Source organism: Pelodiscus sinensis, chromosome 32, assembly GCF_052426305.1.
Source record: "Pelodiscus sinensis isolate ZL-2025 chromosome 32, ASM5242630v1, whole genome shotgun sequence".
Taxonomy (NCBI): Eukaryota; Metazoa; Chordata; order Testudines; family Trionychidae; genus Pelodiscus; species Pelodiscus sinensis.
In genome coordinates this window covers 14,981,855-15,001,877 of record NC_143083.1, presented here as the reverse complement: position 1 = coordinate 15,001,877, position 20,023 = coordinate 14,981,855, and the positions used below count along the sequence as shown (strand labels likewise).

Sequence of the window (20,023 nt, the reverse complement as noted above, 5' to 3'; positions counted from 1 at the left end):
ACGCGCTTGCAGTGTGGACGTTCGGCAAGTACAGACGTGCCCTTACGCAGCGCCTGGCGGGGAGGGGGTCCAGAGAGCAAGTGTGAAAAATCAGGAGGGAGGGGGCAGTAGGCAACCTGTGTAAGACAAAGCCCCAAATATCTGGACAGTCCCTAAAAATCCGGGCCCCTGGCCAGCTTCCCATCGGGGCCTCTAGCTGCTCTCACCGTACCAATACCGAGAGCCAAGAAACGTTTTCTTCCTGGTCAGAAGTTGAACCTGCGACGCGTGAACGCCGAGGCATCGATTCGGGGGAGAGTCACCGTCTTCTCCAGCGCTCGCAGGGGAACCCCACGGCCTGACGCGGATGGAATTCACCCATTTCCCAGTCCCGGCTGCCTTGCCCCTTCCTGCAGACGGGCGGCAGCAGAGTTCCTCTCCAGCAGCGGCGCTCACGGTGCTGTGTCCCGGGTATCTGTCCGTAGGCCGCGCTCACTACAGGCCACAGCCCCACGGCGCGCTGCCGGAGGCTCACGATTGTGTGCGGGCCAGCGGATCAGCGAGCGCGGTCGGCAGCGCCGCCGGCCAAGCCGGATGGAAATCCACCCAAGGGCAGAGCCAGCTACCGCCAAGCGCCTCCTGAGACCCGTGAGGCGGGGGGGCCGGTCATTGGCAGGGGTGACCCCCCTCCCCAGAATACATCCGGTGTCCCCTAGCGTGATCACCGGCACCTAAAGAGACCGCCCCCCCCAGCCCGGCCGCCTGCGGGTTAGTGATGCCACAGGCCCCAGACGTGGCCGTGGGCTCCCATGAGACCACCTTGACCTGCAGCAGATACCCAGCCTCGCATCACTGCCCCGCGAGTCCCCCAGCCGCGGGCCGTTTTCCCGGTAACCGCAGGGTCAAGCCCCTAAACTGCCCTGACCGGGACCAGTGCTCAGTCGCACGGGGGCAGGGGCTGGGGGGAAGGGCCCTGGGAATGCTCCTTGTGCCGGGGGCTGGCGGGAGCAGGTCCGAGGGGCGTCGGAGCCCTGGGGCGGAAGCTCAACGGCCCCGCGGCTGCTCTAACACACGCCGGGGGTCGAGAAGGGCCTTGCCGAGCCCCAGGACGCAGGGAGCGGGGGGGTGACAAAGCCTCCTTCATGGCCCGCCCCCGAGAATAGAGGAATTGAGACTCGAACCCACAACCCACCACACCTGACGGGGGGCCGGGGCGGCGCCAGGAACGTGACGCCTGCCTGCATGGGGTGGACCCCCCCGGGTAGTCACACTACAGATGCCCTCCCCAGAGCGCCTCCTTGTGGCGCGACTTGGCGCTGCAGCCCTGCCTGCTCTGTGCCGTGCCTGGGCACTTAGCCCCCTGCCCCCTGGGACGCCAGCAGCTCAGCTCCAACGCTTCCCACGCCCTCCCCTGCAGGCTCTTCATCCCTCCCAAAGGGTCGGCTGAGGCGGCCTCCTCTGGTACCGAACACTGCCTGCCTCGGTGGCCCTAAGCCATGGACCCTCCACGCGTCTCCCCTCCCCGGCCTGCGCCTCAGCCGGACTCACCCATCAGGGCCGTCCCAAGGCCCCTCTGTGGTCCCTTTCCCAGGGAGCAGAAACCCCCAACCCCCACTCTCCTGCCCTGCAGTTTGGCTCTAACCCGGAGTTACCTGCCTCCCCTCCAGGGGCCACCGAATGGGCTTGCGGGGCTGCATCACTGCCAACGCGGGGCTCAGACACCCCATCACGCGCCTTGGGAGCCCACCACGAGGGGCCGATCTCGCAAGGCACCACTGGCCTCCCCTCGCCCGCCGGCAAAGGGTCCGGCCTCGGCTGCGCCCCGCAAATCCGCGGCGACCCACATTATCCCCGCGGGCGCGGACGTGCACATCCGAGGCTCCGTTGGTGGCTAGAGCTGCCGATACAAAGCAGTGTATCCGCGCAGGGCTCTGCTCATGACTAGGCTGGCTCTGCCACCGCTCGCGGAGAGCGACACGTGCCAAGTGCTTCCTGCCGAGGCAGGAAATCTTCCCTGCAGCACGGAGCTTACCCCCGTCAGAGCCTCCTTAGGCCACAGAACACGAGGGGTTAGGTCCCTCTCTGGCTTATTTCCAGGTAGCCCTGGATTTCCCATCCCCACGGCTCCCATCCCTCTTGGAATATCCCCGAGCTCGTGGGGCTAGTGGCAAGGAGAATCCCAGGCGAGCGGCGGCCAGGCTGGGCCTCTTGGGATGGGCTCGCGACCTCACAGAGCCGGGCTCTCGTTCAGCAGTTGCAGTTCGACCAAGAGATTTTGCAGGAGAATCCAGCATGTTTGGTGGCGAAGACACGTTGCTTCTAAGAAATCAGAGAGGGGATTAGTATCGATTTGTAGCACCAGGGGCCTGGTCATGGACCAGACCTGCTCCTGTCCGAGGCACCGCACAAGCCGAGAACAAAAAGACAGTCCTTGCCCCATAGTTGGATTCCCTCCTCTGCCACTGATGCTATCTGTCACCTTGGGCAAGTCACTTCACCGCTCTGGGCCTGGGTTCCCATCTGTAAAATGGGGGACAGGGGCTGTGTGGAGAAGCACGTTATACAGATAAAGACAGTGAGATGCTCTTGGATTATGGCAGTCGAGAGCCAGGTCAATATAATACATCGGGGCGTGTTGAAAAGAGAACAGGCGGTTTGGTGCCTGACTCCTGCTGCAAGTGACCAGGAATGGGGGGGGGGGGCGCGTTCTCCTTTGGGTCTTTGAAAATGTCCCCTCTACTCTCTCCTGGTTTCAGTTCCCCTCTGTGAAACCAGGCTAAAAAAAACCCAGGGAAGAGCCAGCGAGAGAAATCCAGCCCCCACCCAAGGGAAGATCTCCAGCGGGCGAGCAGCGATCTCCAGCTCCGCGCATATTAACAAGTCAGCCCCTCAGAACAAAACAAGAAAAGAGGAATCGAGCGAGCGGCTCTTTTCTGGTTTGTTGCACATTTGCCTTTTCCTGTGAAGTGCTTGCAGGTTGGCCTGACCCGCCAATCAGGAAATAAGGCTGCATCACATGCCCCAGCGCTGACAGTTAGGCAGCCAGCGAATGTAGCTGAACTGTGAAGGGAGTCGCTCCGGAGCTGTATCTACACTGGGCATCTTTGCTCGGGCCCCAGCCCCGGTGGATGGAAATCGCGCGCAAGAGGAAGCGAAGCCCGGCCTGGCGCGAGGAGGCTGGGGTCCTCTGAGGTGGGCTGCTGGGACGCGCTCGCTCCACCTTTGGGAAAGATGTTTTCGAGAAAGAAACGCGAGTTGATGAAAACTCCCTCGATATCTAAGAAGAGCAGGGCAGGAAGCCCCGTACCGCAAACCCCGTCGGTAAGTAACGCTGCGTCCCATTTCCTCCGACCAATGCAAATGTGAAAGGCTCGCTGCACTGGGAAGGCGGGTGGCTCTGAACGTTGCCAGCCTGCCGGGCAGCGGGGGCGGGAAGAGAGCCGGGGGGCTAGCTGATCTGCATGGAAGTCTGCTCTTAAAGCGGGAGAAGCTAGAGGGGAGGGGGTGAAACACACGCAGGGACGGAGGAGACGAAGACAGCGCGGTGAAGGGAGAGGAAGGATGCGTTATTGGGCAGGTTCTGTGGAAGGCAACTTGGCACCGGCAAAGCGGCGGAGCCAGACGGGGCAGAAGGGATGAGAGCAAAGCCGGAGGGGAGGTCACCGTAGCGAGAACAGAGAGCGGAGTTTGGGGGAGGCAGGTGGAGGGTCTCCAGCGAGCTAGAGGGGGCGGGCAGGGGCCGAGTCTCTGGTGAGCTGGGGGGGCGGGTGGGGGCCGAGTCTCCAGTGAGCTGGGGGGGCGGGTGGGGGCCGAGTCTCCGGTGAGCTGGGGGGGCAGGTGGGGGCCAAGTCTCCGGCGAGCTAGGCCCAGCTCCGGGAGGAGGGAGCAGAGGGGCAGGCGTGTGCGGAGGGTTTTTAACCCAACTACCCAGGGTTCTAACACAGGCAAAAAGGGAAGCTCCCAGGTTCAGCCTCCTGCTGCTTTGGAAACAATTGTGGTTGACAGACGCAGCGCCAGCCCCTCCTTAGAAAGATCCTCCCAGGAGGCGATGGGATGGGGCCCAAAGCCATCGACAGGCGCCCAGTAGCTTCTTAGAGAGCCGTGGCTCTTCACCCCCCTTCCCTGCCCTTTCGGGGCCAGCTCTTGGGGGCTGGTGGATGGGCCCCGCCCGCAGGCCCCTGCTCTGTAAGATCAGAAGGATGCTGAGCAAACGCACAGCTGGCAAGAGCAGCTACAGCCCGTACTCTGTAGGGCTCAGGAGGATGGTGGCAAAGCCCGGCTCCCGGGCCCGGGCCCTGGACTCCATCTCCAGCAGACCCCAGGTGTGGCTGAAGGTAGGTGGAGGCCAGGGAAAGGGGGGGCCTCAGCCCCCGGATTTCAGTTAGAACCCAGGCCGCCTTCTAGCCAAGCTGCCCCCAGCTGGGGACGGAGCCCGTCACTTGCAAGGTCAGAGGGCGCAGCGTGGTGTGAGCGCACCTCCCAGCCGGGGGTCTGGGATTCCTCGGGGCTCCGTGGGCCTGTGGTTTCTGCTTCCGGGATCTTGGAACTCACCGTCCCTGCCAGCTGCCTGGGGTCCCCTCTCAATGGCGGGTCTCTTCTTGCGCTTCGTGCGAGGGCTGGGGCCAGGTTTGGAGCGCGACGGGCCGTTTACCCGCCCAAGGGGGACGCGTCTGCTGAGCCCGACACTGGCGCCACGTGGCCCAGGTGCTGCCGGCTGGGGTGGGCTCGGTCACGCGCGCCGAGACCTGGGCGGAGACCCCCCCACTCACTTCCCGGGTGGGCTGCTGCACGGCCGGCTGAGCAGAGCCGCTGAGCGCGCCGTGGGTCGGAACCGCTGGCCCGGCGCTGGACGGCGCCGCCGACTCCCAGCACCGTGGCGTCCCTTGAGCAGACAGTCCAGGCGACTCCGGCTTCTTTCTGCACCACAACGGGCCTCTGCCTAGCCACGCGTGGCTGCTTCGCGAGGCTGGCCGGTCCTTTCCTCTCTGCAACTGAAACCGTTACCAGCCATGGCTTCTGACGCGCCCCTCGGCCCCTCCGGCTTCTGACGCGCCCCTCGGCCCCTCTGGCTTCTGACGCGCCCCTCGGCCCCTCCGGCTTCCCACGCGCCCCTCGGCCCCTCCGGCTTCTGACGCGCCCTCGGCCCCTCCGGCTTCTGACACACCCCTCCATCCCCGGCTTCTGACGTGCCCCTCGGCTTCTCTGGCTTCTGATGAACCCTCCTGGCTTCTGATTCAGCCCCCGACTCCCAAGCCAGGCCTGGGTGGTGGGGAACGGCTCCAGGGTCTCCTTCTATAGCCCACCCCCCAATGGCTCGTTGTTTATTGCAGCCGTCTCCTGTCACTGGCTTTGAAAGACCAGGTGGCTTTCAGGACAAACCTGCTGGCAGGGGCATTTCATGTGAAAACCTGAAATGCCCCTGGGGACACCAGCTGGGAGGTGGAAGGGGGCAGTGTCAAGCCGGGCTCTGCTGGAGTCCCTGGATGCCCACGGGCCGCGTGGGGAGAACTCAAGACCTGTCACTGGTCCATCCCTGATTCACAACAGGCCTGACAAGTCCTGAATCCCACCTGAAATCCTCCCTCCTCCCCCCGCCCCAGGCGGCCAACAAATCTGGGCCTGGAAAAGCTCCGGAAGGGAGCAGGATCGTGACCCCTCATGGGGTGACCCGCTGTCGTGTCCCGGGGGCGCCTTCCTCGCAGACAGGGAGACCACGGCCCGTGGCCCCGGGGCTGGCCTGGAGGTGAGATCTGGCCCCCTGGCCCCCGTTTGCCTGGGCCTGGGGACACGGGTTGGTCTCTCTGCTTGGCCATGAGCCCCAGTCCCAGTCTGAACAGCCGTCGTGCACGACTGTGATACAGTGTCACCTGCTCAGGATCCTAGTCCAGACCCAGGGCCCCGAGGCACGGGGGGGGGGGGGGGGCGCAGGCTAGTGCTCCAAACACACAAACCCGTGAGAGCCGGGGGGGGGGGGGTTCAGACTTTTTTTCTCATGGCCTAGTTGAAGAAAATGGTTGATGCTCTTGACCCAACGTCCTACGACTGGCGTGTGAACCCTGGGGTGGGGCTGAGGATGGGAGCTCTGGGGGGCAGGAGGAGGCTCCGGCTTTGGGGAGCAGGAGAGGCTGAGCTCCACAGCGGTGCAGCGGGGGGAGGGGGCTAAGGCAGCTTCCTGCCTCTCCTGGCAACGCAGACCAGGCTGCGCCCAGATGCAGCTGGCAGCGGGTTCCCAGCCCGTGGGCGTGCGGGGCTAGTGCTGGGGGCAGGGGCAGTGCGTAGAGCCCTGTGCACTTCCCCCCTGCCCAGGAGCTGGGCCTGCTGCGGCCTCCTCTGGGGCGTAGCGCAGTCTGCGGTGCCAGGACAGGCAGGGAGCTGCCTTAGTCCCCCCCGCTGCTCACCTGCCCCCCGGCAGCCACGAGCCCCAGGGCCCGACCCTCCACAGCTTGGGCTTTGAGCGCCGCTGCGCTAGAAGTCAGGATTGGCACTGGGCACCCAGCGGAGCCCGTGGGGCACACGCCGGCCTGGGTCCCGCTACGGGCGGGGGACACCCCGAGGCCGCCTAACGCGGGATGGGGGGGTAACACTGTCCTGCCAGCCGGCAAAGGGGCCCCGGTGCGGCGAGACCCTTGGAGAAAGGAGCAGCCGGTGCGCACGTGGAAGGAAGGGGCCAGCGGCGCTGGGAGCCGCGCCTGTGGTCTCGGGCTTGTGCAAGCGCCAGGCTCCAGGGCAGTTGGCGTGTTGAAAGCCCGATGGGGGGGGGGAAGGTCCTTGTGCAACTGAGACGGTTACGGCCGCGGGCGATTTTCTGGCGTCCTCCGTGAGCCCCGCTGGGCATTGCTGGGGGGCAGGGGCCATGGCGGCCGCCACGCGGTGCAGAGCAGGGGGCTGGCCTGGGGGTGGCCTGTCAATCCAGGACCCTTGGGAACCTCACCCCAGCCTGGGCAGCCCCTCCCAAAGGCCTCCGCCGCCACTCTGTTTCCTACAGCGCCTCTTGCTGGGTCAGGAGCAGCCGGGAGCTGCGCTCTAGCCCGGCCTTTGCAGCAGGGGAAGCCAGCGGCTCTCAGTGTGCGGCTCGTGGGCCGCCCATGGCTCCCGCACGCGCTCTCCAGACACTGCGCGATCGCGCTGTTCGCCCGCCCGGATCATTAGCCGGTCAGGCTGCTTGTGCCGTGCGAGTCACCAAGCGATCAGCTCGCACCACGTTAGTCACTCGCTCGCCGTGAGGACTAGGGACGGGAATGGGTGAGCGGTTAACCAGTTAACTGGGAAGTTGCACTCTTATCGGGTGATGCTTTTACCGGTTATGGTTAGCTGGCGGGGGCTGGAGCTCCTCCGCCCACTCCTGGTTCAACGGCGAATGGGTTAAACAGACCCAATGGGTTAACCGGTTAACTTCCCTAGCGAGCGTAACACACGTTTTCTATCTGTACACTGAGCCTCTCCCGGCACGCTGCGTCCGGAGAGTGCTCTGGAATAGTGTTTCTCAAACTGTGCTCCGCGGCGAGGTTGACAAACTGGAAAGCCTAATTGTACACCACGTGCAATCCGTGGACCGCTGGATCCATTTTTACGCATGTAAAGGGCTCCGGAGGCCAAAACGTTTGAGAGCCACTGCTCTAGAAAATGAACCAATCCACTCGCACGGCTGCCGCTCTTCGGGGTAATTCTGCTGGCTGGCTCGGCTCCTGGCTCTCTGGGGGCTGAGCTGCCCTGTGACGCGGGCTGAGCTGTTCTGAGAACGCTGGTATCGTTTTGCAGCACTGAGATCAGCTCTGAGTTTCATTTTGTGATTCACGTGGGGGGGGCTACCCCCAAGAGCCGACCTGGTCTCTAGTTGATGCGAGCGGGAGTGCGGCTCACAAGGCAGGGAACGCGGCTCTCACGGCGCCGAGCGGCGAAGCGTTGAAACCTGCCAGCTTTGATCACAATTCATTTTCCTCTTGGCAGCTGGGTCACTCGCCGTCTTCACCTTCGGACACTGTCCCCAGCTGCCAGGGAAATGTCCCCGCGATTCCTTACACCTTGTCTTGCTGTGAAACGCCAACGTTACCGCCCCCTTCCCCAGAGGGTCTCAGACCAGTTAGCCAGCACTGGGCTGAATTCTGATGGCTTTTCCCCTGGTGGAAAGGCAGGGACCCCGCCCATTTCAGGGAAGGAGTTGTTCCAAGGTTGCTGGAATCCGAATGGGGCCTGTTCACTCGTTACATCTCATAGCCTCCCTGTAAAAGGGTCCGGAATGGGGAAACCGAGGCACGTTAAGTGACTTGCTCAGGCCACAAAGAGAGTCACCTAGGAGGCCTGGAGCCCCAGTGCCCTGCTGTAACAGCTAGCTACAGTCCAACCTCAGGGCTACAGGCAGAACCCAAGAGTCCTGTCCCCCAGCCCTCGCTCTTGCTTTAACCACTAGACCCCACTCCTCTTTTAGAGGTGGAGCCAGAAACCGAAAGTCCAGACTCCCTGTCCCCTGCTAATGAAGGTGAAGGGTCGGTGATGCAGGGTCAGCCTGGTAACTCCTGTGGGGCTGGCTCCTCCCCTCTGGCTCCACCTGGGCTGGCAGCCCCCTTCCCTCGGGCCCTGACGTACGTTCTCACCCTCAGGAGCTGCCACGGAAGGAGTGCCTGGAGGCGCCGAGTTCCAGCCTGGCGGAGCTGTCCGTGTCCAGTCCCAAGCTGAGCAGCAGCCCCAGCGCCGTGGGCACCCTCAAGCGCCCCACCAGCCTGAGCCGGCACGCCAGCGCGGCGGGTTTCCCTCTGGCCCCTGCGGGCCCCCGGGGCCTGGCCAAGGGGCAGAAGACCCCCATCTCCTACAGCCCCGTCGACAGCGGCGAGGGGACCTTCATGGACGTGGAGGACATCTCGCAGCTCCTGAGCGACGTGGCCCGCTTCGCCGAGGGGCTGGAGAAGCTGAGGGACACGGTCCTCCGTGACGGTGAGTGGCCACGAGGCCCCAGGGCCGTGCGGGACGGAGAGGCCAGAGTCGGGGCTGCCAGCTGCTCTGGCAAAGAGCGAGGCAGGGTGAGGGGGGACCGCCCTGAAGGGGACCCCCCCAGGTCACCCCTCTGGCCAGCCGGCCAGCACAAGGAAGCCCAGGGCAAAGAACAGGCTGCGGCTGCCGATTCGCAGCTGCCACCGGTGACATCGGGCTGCGCCCGTTTTGGGGGCCCTGATCTATTTCCCAGGGGTGCTGGGCCCGGGGACCTCAACTGGCGCGATGCCCCAGGATGGAGACAGTGCCCCGTAAAACCGGCCCTCGCGATCCGAGCGTGCTGTGCAAGACGGGGGCGGGCGCTGGCAGCGGGGACCCCCGCAACCGGCCCTCGCCCGCCCACAGATGCAGGTCCCCGGCGGCCCGGTGCCCGCCTTGCAGATGATCCAGGCCACTCTGGGCTCCGGCGTCAGCCCGGGTCTTGCCCTGCGCCCGTCACGCAGCTGTGAATCACCCGCATGGGGCCGGCGGCTTGTGGCTGGCACCGCCCGGCCCCTCCCAGAGGCTTGAGCGCAACTCGCTCCTGAGCACGGGGCCAGATGAGGAAGAAGAGTCGGCAGGGCGGGAGGAGCGTGCCCCAGAATGATCCCCTGCAGAGCTCCCTCCTTCGGGGCCAGGCAGCCTGCCAGTGCTGCCCCCTCGAGGCTGGGCGAGAAAGGACTAGGAGCCACGCCTGGGAGCTCTGGCAGTCGGATCCTGGCTCTGACTCTGAGCCGGAACCACCCCTCTCCTGCCCCGTGCCTCAGTTTCCCCAGTGATATTGCTTCCTTCCCTCCCTCCTGGGCGTGTGGGGAGGGGAAGGGCCTTACTTTGCAAATGGGGAGAGTGCTACACACGCTCCAGAATCATCATATTGTCCCGGGTACAGCCTGGGAGAGCCCACAGCACTTGGCAAATCGTTACCGTCTGATCCCACAGTGCAGGGGACAAAATATTTGGCCCCGCCGCGCCGGGAGAGGCGGCGATCTAGCCGAGCGGGCTGGGAGCTGGCAGTTGCTGGGTTCCAGTTTCCAAGGCTTCTCTGCCTCGGTTTCCCTCGGTCTGCTCTTCACCGCACTTTGGGCCATTGTGCAGCCCCGTGCGAAGGGGGCGTGAAATGTTGGAGCAGAACCCGCTGCTCCCTTGCACTGGTGGGACTGTGAAACAGCCCCATGGGGACGGAGGGCAGCCTACACCAGGGGCAATTTCACAGAGCGGAGTGGAGTGAGCCAGGCAGAAAGCTGGCGGGGGAGGAGACTTAGAATCACTTGAACTGAAGGGGGGGGGGCTGACCTGGCTCGTTGGGCTCACGGTTGGCTCGGGAAGCAAAACTCGGATGGTTTCCTGGCGTCCTGGCAGTGGGGTGAGCGTCTCAGCAGGTGTCAGTGAGCCCAGCTGAAATCGTGGGCGTCTCATCCCTACCTGGGGCGAAGGGCCCCCACGCCAGGGCCCCGTGATCCCCCCGCTGCGGGGGGACTGGCCTGGGCACAGCCAGGGCGGGGGAATTTCTTCGCCTGGGAAGCCCCCTCAGCCACTCTCCCTGGGTGTGCCAGCAACTGTGCTGCAGCATGTCACGGCCATCGTTTGGGGGGCGGGGGCAGCCCCCCGCCAGCTGGGCCCTGGAGGGATGTGAGGGGGGCACTGGAGAACGGGGCCTTCATCCCTACGGCTGCAGAAACATGCACCCCTCTCTCCTGGCGCTAGGCCCCCAAGGGCCTGCTCCCGGGGCTGGGGGGATGCGAGGGGGGCAGGAAGGGCGCATCCCTCCCCCACTGGCCAGTCCATGGCACTGACTGGGCACCTGGCTCGAGCTGCCTGGCTGGTGGGGAGAAAGGGGAAGCTGGGTGCGTGGGGGGTCCGGAGAGGAAGGGGGACGCACACCCGGAGCAGGAGAGGAGAGAGCCAGGGCTGAGTGGCCCGGGGGCGCTCTGCTTGGGATCTGGGCCGGGCGCCCCACGGGGGCCATGCAGCCGCTGTGCTCCGGCCTTTCCCCCGGGCTTGGGCGCAGGGAGCGGCCCCGGGAGGCGGAGAAGAGGGGCACGGCCCAGCCGGGGAGGGGGATCTGGGACAGGATAACACGACTTCCTGCCTGCAAGCTATTTTCATCCGCTGCCTTTCCTGTTTATGCGGCTGCAGCGCCAGCCATGGCTGGGGGCACCCAGATAAAGTCCTTGGCAGCAGGCACGTTCCTCGCCTGGCCCCGAGCCCCGGGAAGGAGCCGAGGTTCCCAGCGGCCGGGGAAAGCGGGTCGCTGATTTACTGGCCGCCAGGCCGCGGGTGGGAAGTGCCCCAAGCCCTCAGCCCTGCCCCTGTAAGTGGCTTCTCTCTGTAGGAGACAAAGGAAACTATCGATTTCCTGCACCCCTCGCTAGGGTGGGGCCCAGCTGGGGGTCACATGACGACTTGTTTTTCGCTGCCAGCCATGCAAACATGTTGACACGCTCCCCGTTCCAGTGGAAAACAGCAACGCGAGGGCCTGGGGGGTGATGTGCGGCCGGAGTCCCCACAGGGAGGGGGCAAGGGGGCAGGAAGGAACCAGGGCCCAGTCGCGCTCACCAAGATTTGAGTTTGGACCCAGTTTCCTGATGAAAATTTACCCTGAGTGGGGCTCCCCTTGCGTCCCCTGCTCCGCCAGCCCTGTGAGGTTTTAGGGGCTCTGAGTGGGGCCCAGTTTTCCATGGGCTCAGGGGCAACGTTCCTGCTAATCTTTTCCATCCAGGTGCAAATTTTTCCATCCATGTGTGGAATAATGTTATGTGCACCATGGCATGTGCCAATGCGCACCACCAGTAGATACAACACGTAGCGGTGGGCGCTCTGCTAATCAGCAGGCTGGCATTTGACTCTCTCTCCTGAGCGGCTGCACATCTCACAGGGAACACTTGTCAGTGTGTGTGTGTGTCGGGGGACACCCATGACCAAATCCCATGGTGCGGCATCTGTTTACACCAGCCACGAATCTGACCAATTAGGCTATCGGTCCATGGAGGGGACAGAAAGAGAAAGTCAAGTAGCCTCTGTAGAGGGCGTCAGAAACAGGGTGTGACGGGATTGTTTGGAAATGGAATGAAATTTCGAAATTTCCAGCAAAGCAAAATCTCTCCAGTCCTGTCCCTGCCCCCACCCCACAGCCCTTCCCAGCCCCTCTGGCCTCTGCCTTCCATTCCAGACACGGGCTGGGAATGGGCAAGGAGAGCGAATCCCCAGGAAACCCCTCTGCCCCACGACACTGAGAGGGGGCTGGGATGTGTGTGTGGGGTGGGGGTTGTCCAGTCTCAGCCATTTTTCCACCAGGCTCTCTCCCCATTTCTCGCCAGTCCGTCCCAGAGGCACAGACACTGGGCTAGGTTGCCAGTGGCGAGGTCCCCGTCTCTGCTGGCACCGCTCTGGGCTAAAGGGATCTGCCCGCCTGGGCCTCCCTCCCCTTCCTTTCCCCCAGCCATCCCCCTTTATGTCAGGCCGGTTTCCCTGCCTCCTCGCAGGGCCGCTGGCTAGGGGAAAACGCAGCCATCCCAAGCCAAGGCAGCTGCCAGAGCGCCCCACCTCCTCCCATCTTCCCCCCGGGGCCAAAGTCTGTCTCCGCTGCACTAGTGGGAACCGGAGTGACTCCCCCTGGGGTCGGCAGAGCTGCACTGGATTTACACTGCTGTCGCAGAGCAACATCTGTGCAGCCGGTATCAGGGACAGTACGACTCCCAGGGCAGCTGTCATCCAGGGAACTTAGCGCATGGCCGCCGCAGGAATAGCTCCGTGCGACAGATGGGGAAACTGAGGCACGGAGCAGGGAAAGTGACTTGCTCGAGGTCTTGCAGTGTCTGGGGAAGGAACCCAGGAACCCTGACTCCCAGTGCCCACGGCTCTCACCACTCAAACCCCGTTCCAAAGCAGTGAAATCCAGGATTTCTGACTCTGGGTCTGCTGCTCTAGCCACTAGACCTGCTCCCATCCTCCTGCCAGAGCTGGGAAGAGAACCCCCGAGTCCTGGCTTTGTGTCACTCGCTCTACACCACTGGGCCTGGCATGGGGGGTGAGGGGGAGAATGCGCCTGCACCTCGTGATCGCTCGTGGGGCCGATGGGGCCGAAACGAGGCGCTGGTGGGTGGCTTTATCTGGAGAGTAGCAGCAGGGGCTGGTTTCCTGGGGAAGCTCCCACTCTCCAACTTCCCTTCCTGCCAGTAAACAAACTTCCCGCGGACCCTGGAGCCAGCTCCCCCGAAGAGCAAACCGGGCCGGGCCGAGGCAGCGCTGCCTGCTTACTTGCTGCACCTCCAGTGGGGCGCTGAGCAAACCCACCCGGCAATCCCCCCCCATTCCAGCACGGAGGGGGTCTTGGCTGAGCAGGGAGGAGGTGACGGGCTGCCCCCGGGTCCCTCCAGGCCGCGTGGCAGGGAGCCCACATTCCGGCAGGGAGCGAAGGGAAAGGAAATGAGGAGGAAATTCTCAAACTGCTTTCAAGGGAAACCATCACCGAGGAAAACTCACAGGGGTCAGCCACCTCCCAGCGCCCTCCCACTGGCCCATTCCCCCCCCCCCCGCTCCACTGTCCTGCACATGGGGGTAAAAAGCCCAGCGAAGCGGCGGTTGATACTTCCAGTGCCAGACTGGGAGGATTAACACCCGCTTTGCACAGGTGTAAGTGCCTGCACGGGGGGCGGATCCGCAGACACTGGCTGTGTCAGCCGGGCACTGCCTCCTGACAGGGATCTGTGCTCGGCTGTCTTGAGATACAGTGAACCACGGTCAGAGACAGACAAGACAAGCCCCCTCTCCATCTACCACTGCAGGGCTGCTCCCTCTGGATAAGCTGCAGGGCTCCAAAGCACCCCAGGGAGGGGAGATTCCCACCTCTTCCCTTTGGAAGAGGTGGAGAGGCTGCCATTAGCTGGCAGTGCATTTGAAGCCATATAAGTAATAATTGCACCTCTACAGGGATCTTGAACCCATTTTACAGATGGGGAAAATGAGACCTAAAAAGGAGATACCACTTACCCAGTGTCATTCAGCCAGCCAGGAGGAAGAGCTGGGGGTCAAATGGAAGTTTCCTGTACCCCATGCCAGTGCTCTAACCACTAGGCCACAATGCTGCCACCAAACATTTACTCCTAGAGCATTGGGACACACCTGAGTGCTCTAAACCCCAGCAGGGCCAGTCCTGGGAACAATGCTTTCTGCTCCCTTCCTGCTTTTCCTCCAGAAGCCCTACAGAATTGCCCCCAAGCAAGTATTACTTCCATTTGTCAGGATTGGGAAACTGAGGCGAGGATAAGTTAAGTGACGTGCTCAAGGTTACCCAGAGAATCAGAGCTGGAGTTTAGGGGCCAAATTGTCAGCGGGTGCAAATCGGAACAGCCTCCTTGAAGTCAGTAAGGCCGTGCCGATTTCTTGTGGGTCCCCTCACCATCTGGGCCCTACCCGATTTCCGTGGGCCAGCCGCTAATCCACAGGCTCATTGTGCCTGGGATGTTAAATATCGGTGAATTGAAGAGTCAATTAACCTCAGGAACTCTTATGGGTTAGTCGACTAGTCTACAGTCCCCGGGAGTGAGGCTGGCAGCCAGTGTGCTCTGGCCCCACTCCTGCGGCGCAGCGCAGGGTGCCAGGCAGGAGCTGGTCCACGAGGGGAGCCAATTTCAAAAACCAGCTTCCCTTGTGGACCGGCCTGTTACCTCATGCTGCTGCCTCTGATAAAGAGGCAGCAGCGCAGGGTGGCAGCAGCCCCTGTCTAGAGAGGTGTCATAGAATCATAGAGCTGGCAGAGACCTCAGAAGGTCATGAAGTCCAGCCCCCTGCCCAAGGCAGGACCAATCCCGACTCAATCAACCCAGCCAGGGCTGTGTCAAGCCGAGACTTAAACACCTCTAGGGATGGAGACTCCACCCCCTCCCCAGGGAACCCAGCCCAGCGCTTCCCCACCCGCCTAGGGAAATAGTTTTTCCTAATATCCAACCTAGACCTCCCCCACGGCAACTTGAGACCAGTGCTCCTCGTTCTGCATCCGTCCAAGCTCCTGGACCCAGCGCGAGCGGGAATGGAGCCGGGCTGCCTGCCCACCAGGCTCCTAATACACTTTAAATGCAGAGCCACAATCCCGGACCCGTCACAAGCCAGGACTGAGCCAGCCTGCTAAATACTTGACTAGCAGGGGAGAGGGGGACGCGTGCAGTCTGTAGCATTCACCTGTAAGCTTCTGTTTATCGGTGAATTGACGACACTATCGCATCCCAACATTGTGCAAAAGGCTAGAGGGTTCAGACCCCATGGAATTCGCGCCGTTGGGTCTTGGTTCACCTCATCTCAGCACCCCCGACACACACGCTGCTCCCCGCCAACAGCCAGCCACTGGGCCAAGGACAAGACTAATTCAACAGGCAGGGCACTCCCTGCTGCCCTGGCCCCAGGCAGGGCTGGACGGCGGAGGGTCTGGCTTGGGAAGAATTGTTTCCATGGAGGAGGGAAGGTTGGTGATCCCGACCCAAAAGGCTGGATTCCCAGCAGCCCAGAGAAGGAGATGGAAACAGAGTCAGAAACAGGAAGTTGATGGGGTAGGGTTGGAGATCAGTCAGCAGGGGTGGGATGGGGACTTGGTATAGGGAGACTCACAATCCCACCCACATGTTAGTTGCTGCTGGCTGGTCACCTGGAAGCATCTGTGGCACACGAATGCACCCGCTCCACCGGGGAGAAACCCGCCCGCGTACCCGCTCCAACCAGGGAGGGAAGACAACCCGCCCGCTCCAACCGGGGAGAAACCCGCCCGCGTGCCCGCTCCAACCGGGGAGAAACCCGCCCGCGTGCCCGCTCCAACCGGGGAGAAACCCGCCCGCGTGCCCGCTCCAACCGGGGAGAAACCCGCCCGCGTGCCCGCTCCAACCGGGGAGAAACCCGCCCGCGTACCCGCTCCAACCGGGGAGAAACCCGCCCGCGTGCCCGCTCCAACCGGGGAGAAACCCGCCCGCGTGCCCGCTCCAACCGGGGAGAAACCCGCCCGCGTACCCGCTCCAACCGGGGAGAAACCCGCCCGCGTACCCGCTCCAACTGGGGAGGGAAGACAACCCGCCCGCTCCACTGGGGAGAAACCCGCCCACGTACCCGCTCCACCGGGCAGGGAGGTGCGTGGGGGTGTTGGTACTGAAGGACAGTGATCACTGCTTTGACCCCTCTCTATTGCAGATCTTGTGGAGTCCCAGCAGCGGCCACTGGCCCACGAGTGCCTCGGGGAAGCCCTGCGTGTCCTCCGGCAGCTCATCATCAAGTACCCGCTGCTCAACACCTTGGAGACCTTGACCGCCGCAGGAACCCTAATCAGCAGGGTCAAAGGTCAGTCCACAGCACCCGTCTCCTGCTGGCTCACAAGCTCGGAGCTGGCACCACCTCCAGGGCTCAGCAATTCTGCTATCTCCGCCCTGCTCCATGCCCCCCCACCGGGGCGGGAGACAGGCCGAAGCTGACCCTATGGAAGGCTCTTTGGGGGTGGGATCAGGGCTAGGGATGTTACATTTAACTGGTTAACCGGGATCCCACAGGCAGGCAGCTGCTCTGCTCACCCTGTTCCCCAGGGCTTGGTCCAGTCTGCTTGAAACTGATCAAACTCCCGCCACTCCACACTGGGGAAGGGACCCCACAGACTGGTTGTGTCCCCACTCCCCCGGCCACCGGGAATAGTGCTGGGACATTCGGCCCACGTTCCCCTTCACGGGCTCAGGCCTGCTGGTGCAAGAACAGACGCAAACACCCGCGCTGGCCACTAATGTGACCCGCTCAACGGGCCACGCTCAGCCCTGGCCCCAATGGCATCCGTGGAATCACACCCGGGACCAGCCTGGCCCTTCACGTGCCACGGAGCGCCTGCCCCAGGCAGGAGCCAGCTGTCTCAGATCCACAGGAAGGACGAGGCCCGTCTGCCACGATCTAGCCTTTATATCCTGGGATTAGAGCACACCCGGCCTGGAACCTTCACACCGAAGCTTCCGCAAAGGAGCCTCACCCTGCCGGGACCACATCGCCCAAAGAAGCAGACTCCTAACAGGCCAGCCCGGGTGCCCCTGGGCGACAGGGACCTAGGGCCACACCCAGGCTCCACTGAAATTGGGGGGAACTTGGCCCTGTATCCCCCTTGCACAGACATGGCAAGAGAGGCGCAGGAGTCAGGCCAAGTTTCACAGTGATGTTGGACTGAGAAAGGCAGAAAACACGCCAGGGCTGGATGGGACAGGGGAGAAACGCTTGTGGGGAATCCGCCCCAGGCTTCCCTGCCCGACCGACAGGCAGCCGGGCCCCCACCCGACGAAATCGCTGCAGGCTGGCCATGCGAGGGTGGCGGGGGAACGTCCTTGAGGCTGCTGCAGGAGAGCCACAGTAGCTGGAGATCACAGAGTCACATTAGAACTGGAAGGGACCTCGCGAGTCATTGAGCCCAGCCCCCTGCCCTCACGGCTGGACCCAGCATCGTCTCTAGATCATCCCTGGCAGGCGTCTGTCCAACTGGCTCTTCAGTCTCTCCAGTGACGGGGATTCCACAGTCCCCCAGGCAATTTATTCCCGTGTTTCACCACCCTGGAAGGAAGTTTTTCTGAATGTCCAACCTGAACCTCCCTTGCTTCTCGTCCTGTCCTCAGAGACCAAGGAGAACAATGTGTCTCCCTCCTCCCCGTGACACCCTTTTAGGTGCTTGAAAACCGCTCTCCTGTCCCCTCTCAGTCTTCTCCTTTTCAAATTAAAGAAGCCCAATTCCTTCAGCCTTTCCTCATAGCTCCTGTTCTCTAGACCTTTCATCATCCTTGCTGCTTTTCTCTGGACCTTCTTCAATTTCTCCACATCTTTCTTGAAATGCAGTGCCCAGAACTGGACCCAATACTCCAGTTGAGGCCTAATCGGTGCCGAGTAGAGCGGAAGAACGACTCCTCGTGTCTTGTTTACAACACTCCTGTTAATGCCTCCCAGAATCATGTTGGGGTTTTTTGGCAACAGTGTCACACTGTTGACTCATATTTAGCTGGTGGTCCACTATAACCCCTAGATCCCTTTCTGCAGGACTCCTTCCTAGACAGCCGCTTCCCATTCTGTGAGAGACACAGATTGTTCCTCCCTAATTGGAGCACTTTGCAGGTGTCCTTATTGGACTTCATCCTATTGACCTCAGCCCATTTCTCCAGATCATTTTGAATGATGACTCTGTTCTCCAAAGCGCTTGCAACCCTCCCAGCTTGGGATCATCTGCAAACTTAATAAGTGTCCTCTCTACGCCGATATCGAAATCGCTGAGGAAGACATTGAACAGAACCGGCCCCAACACAGACCCCACTTGCTATGCCCTTCCAGCAGGCCTGTGAACCGTTAATAACCACTCTCTGACAACGGTTATCCAGCCAGTTACGTACCCACCTTAGAGTAGCCCGTCTAGGTTGTATTGCCCTAGTTTGCTGGTAAGGTCACGTGAGACCGTGTCTAATGCTTTACTGGATGGACAAAACCCACTAGGTCATCAAGTCCATCTCCCTGCAAAGGCAAGAGCCGGGCTCGGATTCTCCCCGCCCCTTCCAGCGCGCTCAGCTTGGTGTAGTCCCATTGACTGAAACGTGCTCACTCCTGATTTACACCGGGGTGGCCAAAGGAGGGTGACAGGGCTCGATTCCCCGCTGCCCTGTGCCATGTGTGTCCACTTCCGCGGAGGCAAAACGGGTCAGAATCCCCCTCACACGTGGGCCTCTTGCTGGACGCCAGTGCACAATGTCCAAAGGCAGGGCTGGGTGTTTGCCCTTAAAGGGCCAGGGCCGGCCAGACGCCCTCTCACTGGGCCGGGTCTTTGGTCTGCGTTTGTCCCGTGACCAGCACAATGGGGTCCCGGTCCGTGACTCGGGGTGCAAGGTGCTACAGAAATGGAAACGAAGCCGTAACAGACGAGCTCAGAACCAGGCCTCCCTAGCCACAGTGTGCTAAGGGGGGGCGAGCCAAGGCATGAACAGCCCCCGGAGCTCTGCACCAGCCTCTGGTTGTTTTGTTACGAAGCGCCCCGGGACATTCTTGGGGCTTTGGTGCCCAGCTCCTCTGGGTGCCTTTCGAAATCTGATGTGTATTGTGCAAGCAGCTAACGCAACGAACGAGTCAGCTGTTAACCCTTCTTGCACACGGATCTGAGCCCAAGCGAGAGGAGACCAGCCGGCCCCGTCCTCAGCGGCACTCCGAAAAGCGTGCCGTTGACTCGAGTGGCCATGCCTGCTGGGTGTCCCCGAGAATGCCGTTCCCAATGGTGCCGGAAAGGCTGCGCTGTTATTCTTGTGAACGTGGCTTGAGGGGCCTAATACTCACACAGGTGTGTGGGCACAGTTGGGCGTCCTCAGCTGATGGCTGGTATTCGGGTGCATGTCTGGGCAATGGAGGATCCAGGAAGATTTCTAAAGATGGAACATCAGTACTTGCTTCTCACTGACGCTGCAAACTTCAGTCTGCACTAGGGATGTGAAGGGCTAGTCGACTATCTGATATGAGCAAAAGCTTATTGGTCGGAGGGTAGTCGACTAATTGCTTCCCCCTTTGCTGCCTCTATCAGAAAGAGGCAGTAAGGGGGGGAAAGAGTGGAGGGGGCACTTCAAAGCAGCAGTGCCAGGTGGAGCCTGAGTCCAGACCCTGGGCTCCATACGGTGCTGCTGCTTTTTAACACCGTGTACAGTCGGGGGCCAGCTGGGGTGTCTCCAGGCTGCCTGTGACGTTTCAAAGCGGCAGCGCCGCATGGAGCCCAGGATCCGCTGGGGACTCCGCATGGCGCTGCCGCTTTGAAACGCCGCGAGGAGCCTGATGCCGGGCCCCCTGTGACGTTTCAAAGCGGCAGCGCCGCATGGAGCCCAGGATCCGCTGGGGACTCCGCATGGCGCTGCCGCTTTGAAACGCCGCGAGGAGCCTGACGCCGGGCCCCCTGTGACGTTTCAAAGCAGCAGTGCCACACGGAGCCCAGGATTAGTGGGGGAGTCCCCAGCTGACCCCGGGCTCCACGCCGCACTTTCACCTCTGAAGTGTAGCAACAGGCCTGGGGCTGTTGCTACACTTCAGAGGGGAGGCGCCCTATCGACTATCCGACTAGTCGATA

General features: G+C 62.3%; 1 protein-coding gene across 5 annotated transcripts in view; it reads left to right on the top strand.

Moving 5' to 3' along the window:
* The first annotated feature begins 2,886 nt into the window (after window positions 1-2,886).
* Window positions 2,887-20,023, top strand: part of ARHGAP45 (Rho GTPase activating protein 45) — a 40,853-nt gene continuing 23,716 nt past the window's right edge. For 2 of the 5 annotated variants that reach the window (XM_075902653.2, XM_075902651.2), the window contains exons 1-3: window positions 3,808-4,313; window positions 8,577-8,907; window positions 16,114-16,260. In XM_075902653.2, the coding sequence (XP_075758768.2) occupies window positions 4,137-4,313; window positions 8,577-8,907; window positions 16,114-16,260 (655 nt within the window). In that variant the 5' untranslated portion in view covers window positions 3,808-4,136. Of the gene's footprint in view, window positions 3,301-3,807; window positions 4,314-8,576; window positions 8,908-16,113; window positions 16,261-20,023 lie in introns of those variants that run through there. The other 3 variants (XM_075902655.2, XM_075902654.2, XM_075902650.2) reach the window with 3 other exon arrangements.